Here is a 15,454-nt window from a genome sequence, read left to right on the forward strand (position 1 = left end):
TTTTTCATACTTAACAGTGCTTATAATGTTTGTTAAACATACGTTTGTTAAGCCTAGACGTGTGGTGTAAACTGCTATCAAGGATTGTTATGCCACAAGGTGAGAGAGTCTGAAGGAAAAAAAAATCCAATCACGGAGGCTTAACATTGTGACGTCACGAGAAACGAAAGAAGCCTGTGAAGTTGAATAGCTTTGAATGGTTCAGGTGTCAACGTTGTGTTGTTGTTGTTGTTGTCTTTTTGCGGTGAGACGATACAACAGAGAATAGTACAGCTAATCAAACAAAGATGAACCCATGGAAATGACTGCGCACGCATTTCATAGAATGAACTGTAGGTGGACCACCTATTATTGTAGTATCCGCGAATTATTGTCGAGAGAAGTGCAAATCGGGATCATTCGTGGAACTTGCGCACAAATCGAAACACCGCCATTCCTTTCTGGGATCCTGCTACGCCTTTTGGCGTTAAGATTTCGGATACTCTTGATGACACGACTTGAAATACCTTTTCACGACTGACAAGATCCATTTTGAAAGAAAGGAGAAAAGCAAATAAGCAAAACTTGATTTGGTGTTCATACGAGAGAATTTCCGTGACAACCCACCACAGCAGACGACAATCTTTCGATAGTTGTAAATCGCTTACTATCGTGCTGTCTGCTACGGAGATAAATGTGCTTAGCGAGTGGCGTGCGTATAGGTAAGGACTGGTAAACGCAGGAAGTCGCTGGAGCACCATGGAGGAATATAACGAGGACGAACCTGAATTTACTCCCGACCCAGAAGCTATGCTGGACGAAGCAATCGAGGAATCATGCCGCTGGATAAAGGTAGGGTAAAAATTCAGTTTGATAGGTTCATTGATCATAATTTGTCACATTCAAAACGCGTAATGGTTTGTCTGTGCACATACAATGATGGGGAGGTGCGGTGTGGGTATGTGCGATCAGGCCTTATGCACGGAGTGGAAGCTCCACAGTACCCGGGCTGTCCCGCCCCGAAAGCACGAGGTACGAACTATACTTCCTGGTTCGTTCTATAAAGAGGCGCCAATACAAATCGTCCCCTTCCTTTTATTTGGCAGTTAACCCATTTGAAATGTACTGCAAACTTTTCGAGTAAACACCACACACATTCCGTGAGTAGGTGAAACACTCATGTCGCATTGGAATGTTTACCGACTGTACATCCAAGTGGTATTGTTGTTTTTCGCCTGTGCAGTAATTTCCCATCTCGTGGCTCCTTGTAATAAAAACAAAATGTTCCTATTCAGTGAATACATTATGAATAGTTTCCCATTCCCTTACTGACACTATATAGACATTATTTAACCGCATATTGCTTGAATAGCAAATGGATCCATTAATCCGTAGTGTGAAATTTCAACCGGAAAAAATGCAAAGTAAACATCACGTTTTTGGTTTCTCCAATAGCGGCGATGCCTGCACAAAAGATGAGATTTCAATCGTAGAGTAATTGTGGTCAACAAATTTCTAAATGACGGCCTTGAGTATACAATATCGTCCAGTTTGTATAAATGTGACCTTGTAAAGATAGAAATTCAGCACTAGCTCTGACCTATTGTTTTGTGTCCAACCCCGCTTTGATTATGTGCTTTTGAGTAACAAATCTGTGTGCCCTTCAAACATAAGGGCTTATATGAAATGCTCTTGAACATTTCACTTCTTATGACCGATGGTGAACATGTCTATAGTATACCCATGGAGCTCAGTAGCTCCATGGTTCACCTGTAACCACTAATACTTATGATCATTTCGGAACGTTTAAAAATTGACATTAGTATTAGATGGCCACCAAAGTGTGTGTCCAAAATCAGGAGAATCAAATACTTTCCATGAGCTTACACACTGACTGCCATTTTATGCCAGTGGAGACTGCGCCAGTGTGGTGGTCTTGGGAAGATTGCAGTATACGTGAACAGCGCAAGAACCCTTTGCAAGTTCAGTCCGAGAATGAGATGTCAGGTGCGGCGGCTGACGTCTGGCAGAAATATGCGGAAAATGTTATAACGACCATAATACGGCTTCAACGAAGTGTACGTGACGTTCAAATTTAATCGTGTGTCTATCCCGATGACAGAAAACTGCCCCGACTGCCGTCACGTTGGTATAGTGAACGTCGATTAGTGACAGTAGTGATTTATTTATGACAGTCAGTTAAAGGGACTATCTCCTCCCCTCGCCCCCCCCCCCCAAAAAAAAAAAAATGATTCCCGAAATTGATTGTTCGTCTTCACTTATCGTGCAGACTTTTGCGGGGCTGATATCAATCATGAAAAACCACACAGGCTTTTGTGAACTGACTTCAATTTACCTGCTTGGTTGTTTTCGTTATAAATTATATAGTACCTAAAGTTCGACCATTTAGTTGTAATATAATGGGGGTATGTCATATATAAGGATATACTCTTTCATCGATTATGATAGCAGTCTACGCAGACTTCTGATAAAGTGATGACATAAATAAGAAAGTTGCTCGTTTTGGTGGGGTTCTGTGTCTTGCTGGTATTTGAATCATTCGCCCTGTGACACGTGATCATGATAACCCTCAAACTTGGACTCGAGAAGTTGAAAACGTTTTGACGTAAACAACATGCCACTATTTCATCTACCCTATTATGAGAGAATCACGAAAGACAGTGTTTCCAAAAGCAATAAACGTGTCTAAATACTCGATTGAGTTATGTGGTATACTACTAAATTCATCATGCTATTCATCGAAGTCACTTTGAGAGTATAGCGCTGCTTCATCTTTACAATGTGAATCATGAAGTATTTTCAATCAAGTATTACTTTTTATTTGAATCAGATTCCTCCGCTTTTTCTTTATAAGCACAGCTATAGATTACAAGTCGTAGAATCCCACATAGCTTGACACTTGTCTTTCCGTAACTGGGTGAACAGTATGTTGAGGTAAGTTGAGTCTGTCCGAGAAAATCTGTCTGACTGAATGAACAAGTGACAAAATATACAGGAAAGTCTGATTCTCTCGATGTAGAAGACACTGCTTATTTTACGGTCTGCCGACAGAAATAGACTGTCTGACTGAGCGCGCCTCACCTTTCAATCACCTTTGCAAATAGGCATGGCCGGAGTATTCCTTAATGCAACACGGACAGTTTCGGACGGCTAGATGACCATTCCGACATCATCCCAAGATTTCGACCTAGTTGTAGGGTATAATCCTTCTAACACGTTTCCATGTGAGGTTATCAAAGAACAGTAGGAATTGGTATAATTATTGTGGTTGAAATTTGCTTGCTAATTTCCGGTTTGCTTGTATGTGTGTATGTGTGTGTTTGGGGTTTCTTTTATCATCACAGAGTCGAACAGCAGAGGCTAGTAAATGTTGTCTCTGAATAGCGATGATTTCTAACACTCTTGGAATGTTTACGTCTGTAATTCATCCTGAACTTGTTTCAATTAAATTCAAATAAGTTTATTTCCATACAAAGTAATACAAGGTAATATACATGACGCTTACATGAGTAAAGAATTCCAAATCACACAAATTTCAATTTATACAGTAATAGTAATTTTGTGTTTATATTTCGATAAATGAACAAGAAAGCAACTAAGATTATACTTTTGAAATGTATCTGGAAAAGAAAAATCCACAATAAAAGCAGAGCTTGTAAATTTTGTGAATTGCTCTATAGAAGATAAGGGCATCTAAAGATCAATCTAGGACTCCATGCATGAAAATCTTGACATCATGACGTCAGGTGAAACGGACAGAGAGAAAAGACTGTAACAAGGATAAGAACGAAAACAAGGACGGAACTGCAGGAAATGCATACATAGGCATAATAAAGAAAAGGAAACAAAAACGAGTGGTCTACAATTAGGCTCTTTCGAAAGATCTCCAAGGCATAAACGCTTGAGGTTCAATGAAGATCTGCCAACTAATAAACCCTGCACTATTGGTAATTCTAAATAGTAGAAGTGTGTTTGTTTTTTGTTTGGATGACAAAAGCCATTTTCCTTGTTTTAATTTGAAGGAAGAAAGAGTCAGAGCATCTTCGAGAGTGTTGTCAAGACTGTTCCAAAGTCTGGGGCCAGTGAAGTTGTTTGCATTCACTGTCAATAGCATTTTGTAAAGCTAGTCTTGAGACATTGAAGGTATCTCTCAGTCAGCCTAAAACATTAAAATATTCTATCTTAGCTGAAATATTATTTAGGTCGTGAGCTCGGATCGAATGTTCTGGATAGTATGTCGTCAGCTTGAGTTGTCGGTCTTTGCCACACTGAGACCGTTTCGATTCCCGACTCCCGTGAAGTTTCACAAATTCAGCGCTACAACCTTTATAGGTCATCTTACTTCTAGAAAATGGTTGTTATGCATGAAATCAGATATCAACGAAAGTTTCAGCGAGAATCGAACACAACGTTGCGACGATTCGGTGTTGGAGGACCTTTTGACAGTTTGAGGGTCAACAGGTCATCCAACATGGCGTCATCCGTTGACTTCGAGATATCCGTGTAGGTCACGTGACCAAATTTGTCGCAAGCATCAAGTTCACCTCCGGGTGTGTATACAAAACTGACAAGTTTGAAAATGTATGAAAGATTCTATTTTCTCCACCTTAAAGGATCCATATTGACTTTAGCACTAATTTTCACATACAACATTTTCTCTTCGGGTAAATTTTCTGGAAACGAAATTCCCCTTGATTGCCTGCTTCATGGGTTAGGCTCTCTAGCGAACATACTCTTACTGCAACTCATGAAGTAACAGGATCACAGATGATTCGGGTCCTTCATACTCTACTTGCGTGCCAAATACTGTTAACAGTAAGGGAAACTTCAGTGCCCAAAAGTAGACATGAAGACCCACTTACGGAAACACTGCATACATGTTCGCTGCACATCAGGTTACATTGTTTTAGCTTCAGTTTGACATGTGTTTATTCGAGTCTATACAGATTGTTATCGTCAGAGGAAATTTGCTGGAAACTTGGAGGACTTCCGAAAGAGGGCTGCAATCTTGCAAAGGGAAGCGTCGAGAAAATGTACTTTTGTTTTGCGCGTGCCCGCGGAGCATGTTCTCCAATGTTGCTTGCGTACTTATCCCAATGACCCCACTATTATCTAGGCATATTGTATCGTCGGCATGTAACGGATCAGCAGCGAACACCAACCATTATTTGGCTGTGAACAGGTTAAAGTCCAATGATATATTTATTCAAAGGCTGTCGACATAACATCACGTCTTTCTTTTGTAATCTCCGAAGCTCGTATTTCCCCCCCCCCCCTCAGCGATATGTATTCAGAGAGAACTCTACAGGCAGATTGATATTGACACTTGGCTGAAATATTTGATTAAAAATGATTAAAACCACACACTTCACTTCCTGCTTGCAATAGACAATCATGTGTACAGTGATGTTCATTGCTGATATCGTAAGTGCATTGGTTTGGAACGGCACATATTCAGAAAGAGAGATAGACAGAAAGATGTACACAATTGGTTGTTTTCTGGTATGTTTCTTTACAAAAAAAAAAAATGTCCGCTATGAATAAGTTTGATCTTTGTCCTTCTTGATATCATCGATAGGATATAGTCAAGCGTGTCATCGGTTGTATGCCCTGTTTACCTCGTTCATTTTGCTCTTTATTCCTCCTGTATATGGGAATGGATGTTACTTCATCAATGTTAGGCTTAACATACCACTGTTGTTTTTGTGGTTATCGTCTGAATGTGGGTGCGGTGTCAACTGTATAGGGTCAATCTGCTTGATAGGTTTGGGAGGGATCTATAGGCCTATAGGAAGCCCTCTTCCTAATTAGCCGAAATAGCAATCATTGGTGGTAGTACACTGTACTGATGAGACTGTATCAGGTTTTCTTTACTCAGGAGTCAACAATGTGTTGTCTATCGTCAAGCGTTATTTCCCTATGCAAGAGAATGTTAGAAAACAACGTTATATACAAAGACGTACAGTCAAACCTGTCTATAGCGGCCACCCAAGGGATACGGGAAAAGTGGCCGTTATAGACAGGTGGCCGCTATAGACAGGTAATCCAACTTTGTGTGCATTGCCTACATGTACATGTATCATCGTTGTATATACATGTACATTTATGTGTGTACGTATGCACAAGTGTGTACCATGCATAGAACAATGCCGGTGTTTATGAAATTGTTGCACAGTACACTAGATGTAGCATGTGCACAGTCATGAATTAGTGCATTATTGTGACTGAATAACTGATGAATGCAACGGTGGCGATGACTGAATGTTGCCCAGAAATGACTGGCACGGCTAAAAAGCAGAAAAATACCCTGAATTATCGGCTCGGCTACGGCTCCATCGGGTTTTTGGCCGCTATAGACAGGTTAAAATCTACCGCGGGAAACAAAATTGTGGCCGCTGGCCGCGTTAGACAGGTGGCCGCTATACACAGGGTCTTTAACAGGGCTTTTCTCTCGGGGGGATTTTTCAGTGGCCGCTATAGACAGGTGGCCGCTATAGAGAGGTGGCCGCTGAGGCAGGTTTGACTGTATATAATATAGCTAATGTACGCATACTGATGAGCTGGTTATGATCTGCTGTACGGCGCCACACTAGCCCAAGTTGAAGATAACATCAGGGGCCCGTTGCATAAAAGTTACCATGATGGTAACTTTGCCATCCAATGGTAACTTCCATGGACAGATGGAATTCTTGATTTTGATTGGCTGTTGAGTATTGTTGCCATGGTAGTGCAAAGTTACCATAATGGTAACTTTTATGCAACGGGCCCCTGGATTCAATACACGGTGTCTGTCGTGGTTTTCTATCGTATTGTTTTCATTCATCATTCTGTTTAAAAATGTTTGCGCAGCTGTTATTACGACTGAGACGTGAGATTTCATATCTTATTGTGCAGGGTCATGACTTACAATCAAGTTCGCTAGCTTAAAACAATGAGGGCATTCTTATTCAAATTCATGAAATTCTTCCGTCGAGCAACTGATTGAAAATCGATTACGCCGATGTAGGGCAATTTGTCAATCAGAGAGTAAGCTTGTAATTCCGTTCATAGATCAGTAAGTATACCTCTTGACAATCCAAATTGCGTTGCCTTTTTTAAGGTTAACACGGCAGCTTCTAAAAAAAAAAGAGAAATGAGTGACATTTTGCTATGTAATTCTGATGTCAAACATCATGTCCCTTGTATCCTTGTGTGTTATTACAGCCATCATGTTTTTCGCTGTCTCCTTATCATTAACAGGGCTGTTTGTGTCCAATTGCATGCAATGTCTGTATCTCTCTGCATTCCGATGCATCTTTCTCTATCGCACAATGATACAAAGATACAAAACACATACACACAAAAAACAACAACGCACAGACACACCCGCACACTAACGAACTCTCTCACACCAACGCACTCTATTTTTTTTCTTTCTGTTGTCATATAAAATGTTATCGCAAGCGTGTAATCAAATGCATCACCTTCATGAAGAAATGGACCTGCGAGTAGCTATATAATATCATAAGGTCTAGCTGTCACGAGACCAAGGTAGGACTTGTGTGATATCCTTCATTCTGTTATGTTATCGCAATACGAAAACAGATGAAGACTTTCCCTTGAAATAACTACAATATATTTCACGAATCCCTTAATTGACTTTTTGTATCATGGGTTATGTGCGTGCAAGAAAATTAGTATCATTTTGATCATGATCAACAGTAGATCATATACGTTTACGTCGAGAAATGTAATACCAGTGGCATGTTCATAATCTCAACACAAGAGGTGCCTAAAAAATGTAACACCAGAGTCACATAAACAATAACAACCAATATGAACCTTTTTAGGTCACGAATGGACGCCACGCCATAAAGAGAATGTGCACCTTACAGATTGGCCAGTTATTGTTGTGAGGTATACGTAGGCGAGAAATTATGCGTAGTACCTCCTTGGTTTCATCACGTCGTAGTAAAATAGTCTGTGGGGTGTTTTTTCTGTGTTCAGAGGAGTTGTTCATCATCAAACTACCCCTCCTTTAAGTTCGCCAAGGTATGGGGGTCTCCCAGTCGGCTAGCTCCCCATGGGCAGGCAGGTGAATGTGGAGCTGTCGACCAGCTCGGTTGTCGACGCATAGCTGACAGTTTTCCAAGCCCAGTTCTCTGGTTCGAAACACACATGCACTGTGGGAAACAACTCTTCTCTCCCATAGAGTTATTTTTATTTTTTTTCTCCTGTGATCGAATTCTTGCTCATGGACCAAAAAGCGTCTCTCTCCAGAGAAATAACAAAGGCCCTCCCACCAGCTCGCTATTGTTCGAAATTCACGGTGGCTGGCGCTGATTCACGTGTAATATGTTACATACCCACCTCGGTATTTCAAAATACCTTCCTAATGTCAACAGGGAAAGGGTTATTCCAGCTCACCCGAGTTAAATCAATAGCCTTGCATTCCTTGACGGCTGACAGTTAATATTTGCTCTCTTCTCCTTCTCCGCTCTTTCATTATTTTTCTCTCTTTATCAACATATCGCTCTTCTCTCTTTCCTTCCATTTCTTTGCTCATAAATTCAACAACGATCTTTTATATATAACATGTACCAACATGGCAAGGAAGCCGCAAGTAAACCGGTGTATCGGTAGCGATTCCATTATTTGACCAAGCCCTCTAAATGTTTGTGTCACGTTTTTGGTTTCTGTTGTGGATGTGGACTCACTGAAATCAAAAGACTGGGTCAATGGATCTACATGACATAAGAATTGTTTAGCTCAAAATAATCGTCTATAGTCTGTGAAGGTAGTGACAGATCAGGATGTTTTCTCTTTTTCTCTTTTTTTTTTTGCACCTTTCTCAAATGCTTGGGGCTTTTTCAAATACCTTGTGTGAGAAAGTAGGTCACTGTATCACGGTATAACGTTTTGTTACGATGTCACAGTATTTTCCCGTGCGTATGTGTACGTTTAACGGATTATGTACTGTGAGTATATGAAAAGTTTAATCGCAAACGAGTTAACTGCATTCTTGCCATTTTGAGATATTTGCGATTAAAGCTAATAAAGACACAGCAAAAATGATAAGAAAGTATGGAATATTCTTAATCGAAATTTGAAGAATATTACTTTTTATAATGTCACAAGTGAGATGTATCGCTGGAAAGTTTTTATTTTGCTCTGCCTAATGATGGACTTAACTTTGAATTGTTTAAAATGCGCTTAACCCGTTTTACGATCGAACTCTTCATAATGTGTTACTGTGGAATAGAATAAACCTATTTCTATTCAAAATCCTCTTGTCTTGTTGTCGATATGTGCTGCAAATGTTTGAAAAACATTCCGCAATACCTGCATGATCTCCTCGCTTTCTTTTAAAGTATTATAAAGACCAATAATTCGAGCTTCCATGTTGCGCAAATCCCACAAAGACGTTAAGAGTCTAGAGCTGTCCCAAGGACGGTATGTTATCGTCAGTTTACTGCTTTGTTTGCCTATATACATTCGGAATCTTTAAAGGTTCTCTGAAATACAAATGCATATTGATTTGTGTTGATTTATGATACCCTCAACATCACTTTTGCTGTGAAACGAATGTCTATATAGAAACATTCCATATATTTTAAACTAATTTTCTTCTATTTTCTTTAGATTACTTCGATACGCCCCCCCCCCCCCCAAAAAAAAAAAAAACTCCTTCCAAACCAATATTCCTGTTGTGACCTCAACTGTCAACCATTGCTGAAGTACTGATATGTTTAACAAAAGGCATTGGGATGCACCTTCCCCTCTACTCAGCATAACTTGCATGCTTCTGTGATATTAATGTGACTCACAAAAGATATGGCGAGGGAACATGCAAGTTATGCTGAGACGAGGGGAAGGTGCATTCCAATATCTTGTTAAACAGTACTTAAGCAATGATTGACAGATGAGGTCACAACAGGAATATTGGTTTGGAAGGATTTTTTTTTTTTTTTTTGTGGGCGTATCCAAGTAATCTGAAGAAAAATAGAAGAAAAATTGATCAAAAATACATGGAATGTTTCTATAGATATTCGTTTCACCGCAAAAGTGATGTTGAGGGCATCATAAATTAACACAAATCAACATGCATTTAATTTCAGGGAACCTTTAAGATTGTTAGTAAAACTCCTCGAAACAGTGCATTTGCTCTTGTTCTCACTCTATAAAATACTTTGTGTCACAAAAATATTTTGACATTTAAGAGACACTGAAGTGTGCCCTTGTATCAAAGTTTTCCGCAGTCAATAGAAAGAGCATTATATCTGTTTTTGAAACCATAAGATCTCAATCCATGTATTTAACTTTTGCAGTTGTCAAACCAAGCACCTTGAAATATAAAAAAGACATATCTCGACACACTTTACCAGTCCGTTTATAGAGTCTTTGTACTTCAAGTATTGTTTGTCTGTTTTATTTTGGGTTTTTTTTATTCGGAAAGCGAAATAACTTTGTGACGTATAAATAAAGGCACATAAAATATCAATAACGATGGATTTTTATCCTTTTTCTTTCCATCGGATATCTGGATATCTCTAGCGATTTACAAAATTGAATTACACACACACACACACACACACAAACCACATACAAAAACAAAAATAAACAAACATATAAAAGACACTTTTCTAAAGGACGTGATCATGGTCGGTCGACTCACAGGTAGACAAAGTGTAGCACTTTTATTGTGAACACGTTCCCACATTGCCGACGCTTTCTACAGGACAGCTGATAAGATAGTACCTCTAAAGCAACGACACGTAAGTCACACTCACGGCAGAAGAAATAGGGAAAATAACAAACATTTTCCTGTATGATTACGTAACCATGCACAAATCGGGCACTTCGAGTCAGAAGAAGATGCCAACGCTATAGATACATACCCCCTGTATGTTGTGACGGCCGTTTATTATGTCTGAAAGCCAGGCAGTTGGTTCACATGACATGTTATACACTGTTATAATACCCAACCATGATCTATACTTGTGCTAATTTTCATTGCAGCACACAAAGATTTTATCTTCTTCTTCTTCTTCTTCTTTTCAATAAGCTGCCTTAACGTTTGTATATGCGAGGACAAAGTGTTAAGCTCGTTTTCAGACTCTATATAAAGGTATGCAGTGGAATAATTTAGGGTTATTTTTCTTTGTTTTCTGATTCACTATGCACCGCGGTTGCAATTTCTTCCGTTTGCACTTGACAGAATTCAGACAGAGTATACAGTTTACGGTTGAGACGGCAACTACAGATATCCTTGAAAATGTTCAATTATATTCATTGATTTGTGCAAACATATTTTTCAATAGCCAGGTGCGGGGGGGGGGGGGGGCAGGTACTAGGTTGTGATGCACTACTCGATCATGGGGGGGGGGGGTTGTGTGTGTGTGTGGGTTTTTTTTCTTTTTTTTGGGGGGGGGGGTTGTTAATGGAATTCGTTTGCACGTTCTACTTTCTGTCGTTGTTACACTTCTTTCATGATTTGATTTGCAGTGATATAGCGATGTTATTTTTTATTGCGCGAGATTCATTTGATTTATAGTTTGATTACAAACCTGGACAATACTGTTTCTTATGCGTGATAGCAAACATACTTATGCGAGTGAATGAATATTAAATACGTCCAAACGCATTGACACTGTAACAAAATCAATTGTGTATATATGGCCTTTCATTGTTTATTATTCTAATGTGTTTAACATCAGGATTATTATAGTATTTCATTACATCTTATTAATCATTATCAAAAGGATACAATGGCCAAAATACACAAAAAGGATGTCTGATCGGTGTGGATATGAGAAAACCGGGAAAGTGCAGCCCCATCCATTATGTAGGTGGATTAAAAACGCATGTTGACAACTCATGGAACTTATAGACAAACACCCAGATTTCTTGTTTAGATGTAGCAGGCCGTTGAAAGAGTGAGAAACGTTAAGACGTGGCAAAATTTCTCGGACAGGAAGCTGTGTTAGAATTCTCGTTCTTGTCATCGCAGTGTCAAGGTGAGAATGTCCCGGATGTCAACTTGTTTGTTCTCTGCAGCGATGCGCAGTCGTGCGCACCGTCTTTGACACGTATATGTCGCATCCCAATCGTGACTTTTCTTTGGGGGAAAAAAGGCATAATTTTCTATTATGTGCAATTCGACGTTCCATACCCATGAGACACCCCCAGCATTGTCAAGCGTCTGGTAGTCTCAAATATTGTAGTGAATGTTTGTTATCTGAAACAACTTTTCCGGTCGTTGACGAGGGAAAAAAAGAGATAAATTAAGTTGAAGAGGTCATCTTCACTGGAGCTGATAAGGCTGGGCCTATGCTGAGTTCTGATCGAAGTAGTATAATGCATTATGTGTGATGTCATACAAAAAATTGAGGTCTTGCTTCAGTGGAAAGTTATAAAGTACCAGTTTCAATAATATAATCTTTCAGCTTACTTGAAATGACGTCGTGAAAACAATATTCATACACAATAACTCTGAACGAACTTCCTCATCAATACCACTTTGCCTTTACGGGGGTGTAGAAAAGCACTTAAAAAGTATAGGCCTTATTGACACAGGGTATATAGGTTTTTTAGTGTAGACATAAGCGCCATACTCTTAACGAAGGCTTTTGGTCTGTACCACCTCACATTACACGAATATTATTTATTCATGTGGGTCACGAAAAATGTTGAATTTCAATAACATGGAGAGTGAAATATCGTGTAAAGCGTAGGGAGGGCATTGAATCCAGAATGTCATTTTTAAGGGTCCATAGCAGTTACCACTGAACCTCGTTTCCCTCCCTCCCTCCCCCCCCCCTCCCCCCACCCATCGTCGTGGTGTACGTCTTCTCAAGATCGAGAAATACGCAGTATGTGTCTTCTTGTTCGCTTTTCTTCACGCGACTTTTTTCGATGAGTGTGGCATTGTGGCAGGAATGTATTCTGCCCGGATTACACTGCTCGTCAAGACGTGGAACAACAAGCGTGTCAAGCGGAGAATAGACCCTTACAATCTAATCCTGCCGGAAAATAACAACGGCTGTCCTTGAGGAGTGCTTTGCGTCTCTACACGAATGCATTTTCCCCTCATTCTTTTCATTCGTATATAGGTGGAGAAACAAACAAAACCAAAAGAAAAATTTAAGCGAACTTAAGTCGCTGCAATGAAACGATGTCAGCCCTGTAATGTGGCGCACAATGGTTTATGTTCTAGGCACCTATTTCAGTGTCCCACGAAATCATGAACGGTAGCAACGGAAGCATCAAGGTACGGCATCAACCTTTCTATTTACTTACGAAAAAGCCAGAGTAAGCGATGGACGATGGGGGAACACCAATACACCAATTTGAAACCTGACAAGCATCTTCCCTTATCGATCATCATATTCAAATAAACGGTTATTCTCACCTTACGAATTGGACGAACTTCCACATTTTGTTATACGTCACTCCAGAACATTCATTATGAAGGATTTGTTGATAACTTGTCGTTAACAGTGGCGGATCCAGAGGGGGCGCAAGGGGCGCACGCCCCTCTTTATTAGTTGTTAAAACCAAAGAAATAAAAAGAAAAAATGAAATGAAACCCGGAAGTGGCACCGAAAATATTAGTTGCCCCCCCCCCCTTTACGGAATTCCTGGATCCGCCCCTAGTTAACATTGATGTTCTGACCCTATACCTATAATGAAATATCTTGGCCCTATAAAATTAAACTTTGCATTCAATTAGCTCGTCATATCAATCAACTGTAATCTTCGGGTTCACAGTTTAGCGAGCTTGTGAACAAGGTTTTACTCTGTAGAACGCTGCATGTTTGCATATAATACTACAATTTCCACCACGTGGTGCTCATAATGTTTTATTACATATTTCCAGATTATTGGTGTTTTATCCTGAATTTAGATGCGATCAAGAATAGATTCGTCACCCCTAAAATGCTTTCCTGAGATATAAGTTATAAATTAAGTTGAGTGTTTTGTTAGTGAACCCGCATTTATCAATAAAAATTTGAAGAAGGTATTTGTATACTTTATAATCACATTCATCTATATATTTCCCTTGTAAGGTAAAAAAGTCTCACCAGTCACCAGCATGATTAGTGCCAAACTGGCACTAAGAGAGACCTGTGGCATTTTTAACCCTGTCCTCGGCAAATTACCAGCTTAACATGACCGACACAGAGCATTGTGGAATGGTAGCTAAATACACAAACCTTGCGTGTAATTTTTTAAACTTATGATATAATGATTGATTACTTAAACATACTAAGTATATGCAAATATATTATGTATGATATAGACAGATAGATTTCTGTGTCATGAATCCAATGTTGTGAGCTGATCATCACTGTAGGTTGAAATGGCTTGCTTTGAATCCCTAAATTATAATTATCTATTTTACCCCATAAAGAGATTGTGAACCTCTATATATAGGACCTCTGATGCGAAACGTATAGTTCTCATTTCAAAGGAGAATGACACTTGATTAAAAGTACAACTCCTATGTTATAGTTTTGTTTTTCATCTGAAAGCAAGAGCAGTTTACAGTGACTGAATATGGCTCCCTGAATGCTGTCTGTCCAATTAAAGTCGGCTACAATTTCATATCATATCCTGGTCATTCCGCATTGTCGATACTGCCGAGTCGGCCGTATATGTGATTCAAAATGCTCCAGAAATATAAGGATGAATATTTTCATTTCGCTGCTAGAGATTTTAAGCTCATGACGCATCAAGCTAACCATTAATAGATTGAATTTAAACATTTCATTAATATTGTAGAAAGAAAAAAAACCCACCCAGAACAACAACAGTTGAATAGAATCAGGAGAGTTGTGAAAGATTATGTAAATAAGAACATTCAGAGAATTACGAAAATAATGTTTAATGCTAGGTTGGCAAAACGTATATGCTTATGTGCAGTGATTGGAATCGCTTTAATGAAGATTGCCTACATGCAGATAAGGATCATTTTAAACATCGTATGCATTCACATTGTGTGCACCATTACTGTGTTGGAAGTGGTGCTGTATCGTTCTATGGCTATGCTGCTGGTCTGCCCCAGTAGCACATTAACAGTTGATATTGTCTATAGAATAGACAATCGCAATTTCGACGTCTTTTATCGGGGACCTTATCCGTCCTCACGGAAGATTACCTGGTGGATGAAGAGACGCAAAAATCGGATTTTTGAAAGAGGATTATTTCGAGCGAGTATAATATGGAGGAAAGGCACAAGATGAGAGCAATGTGGAAAGTGGTGAAGAAGGAAGCAAAAAGGTTGCTTTGATTAATGACAGACTGCTCTAGGTAGGCAGCGTTTGTCCAGACTGTTAAGTCTAGGTCTAAGCCCGCTCACAAGGGGTTTGCTCTCCAAGAAGAAAGGTCGATATACTCGTGACTGCCTTCAACCATCTTCCGCCAGGTTACTTTGCGGCGCGTGCAGGAGGACAACGCGAAGTGCAAAGGGGAC

The 15,454-nt window shown here is 39.6% G+C and overlaps 1 protein-coding gene across 1 annotated transcript in view; it reads left to right on the forward strand.

Annotated features, from left to right (window-relative positions):
* Positions 1-722: 722 nt before the first annotated feature.
* Positions 723-15,454, forward strand: part of LOC140234806 (uncharacterized) — a 103,620-nt gene continuing 88,888 nt past the window's right edge. Inside the window, 1 exon segment of the mRNA XM_072314844.1 lies at positions 723-831. Coding sequence (XP_072170945.1) covers positions 739-831 — 93 coding nt within the window. The 5' untranslated portion in view covers positions 723-738.

The sequence above is a fragment of the Diadema setosum genome, chromosome 11 (assembly GCF_964275005.1).
Source record: "Diadema setosum chromosome 11, eeDiaSeto1, whole genome shotgun sequence".
Taxonomy (NCBI): Eukaryota; Metazoa; Echinodermata; class Echinoidea; order Diadematoida; family Diadematidae; genus Diadema; species Diadema setosum.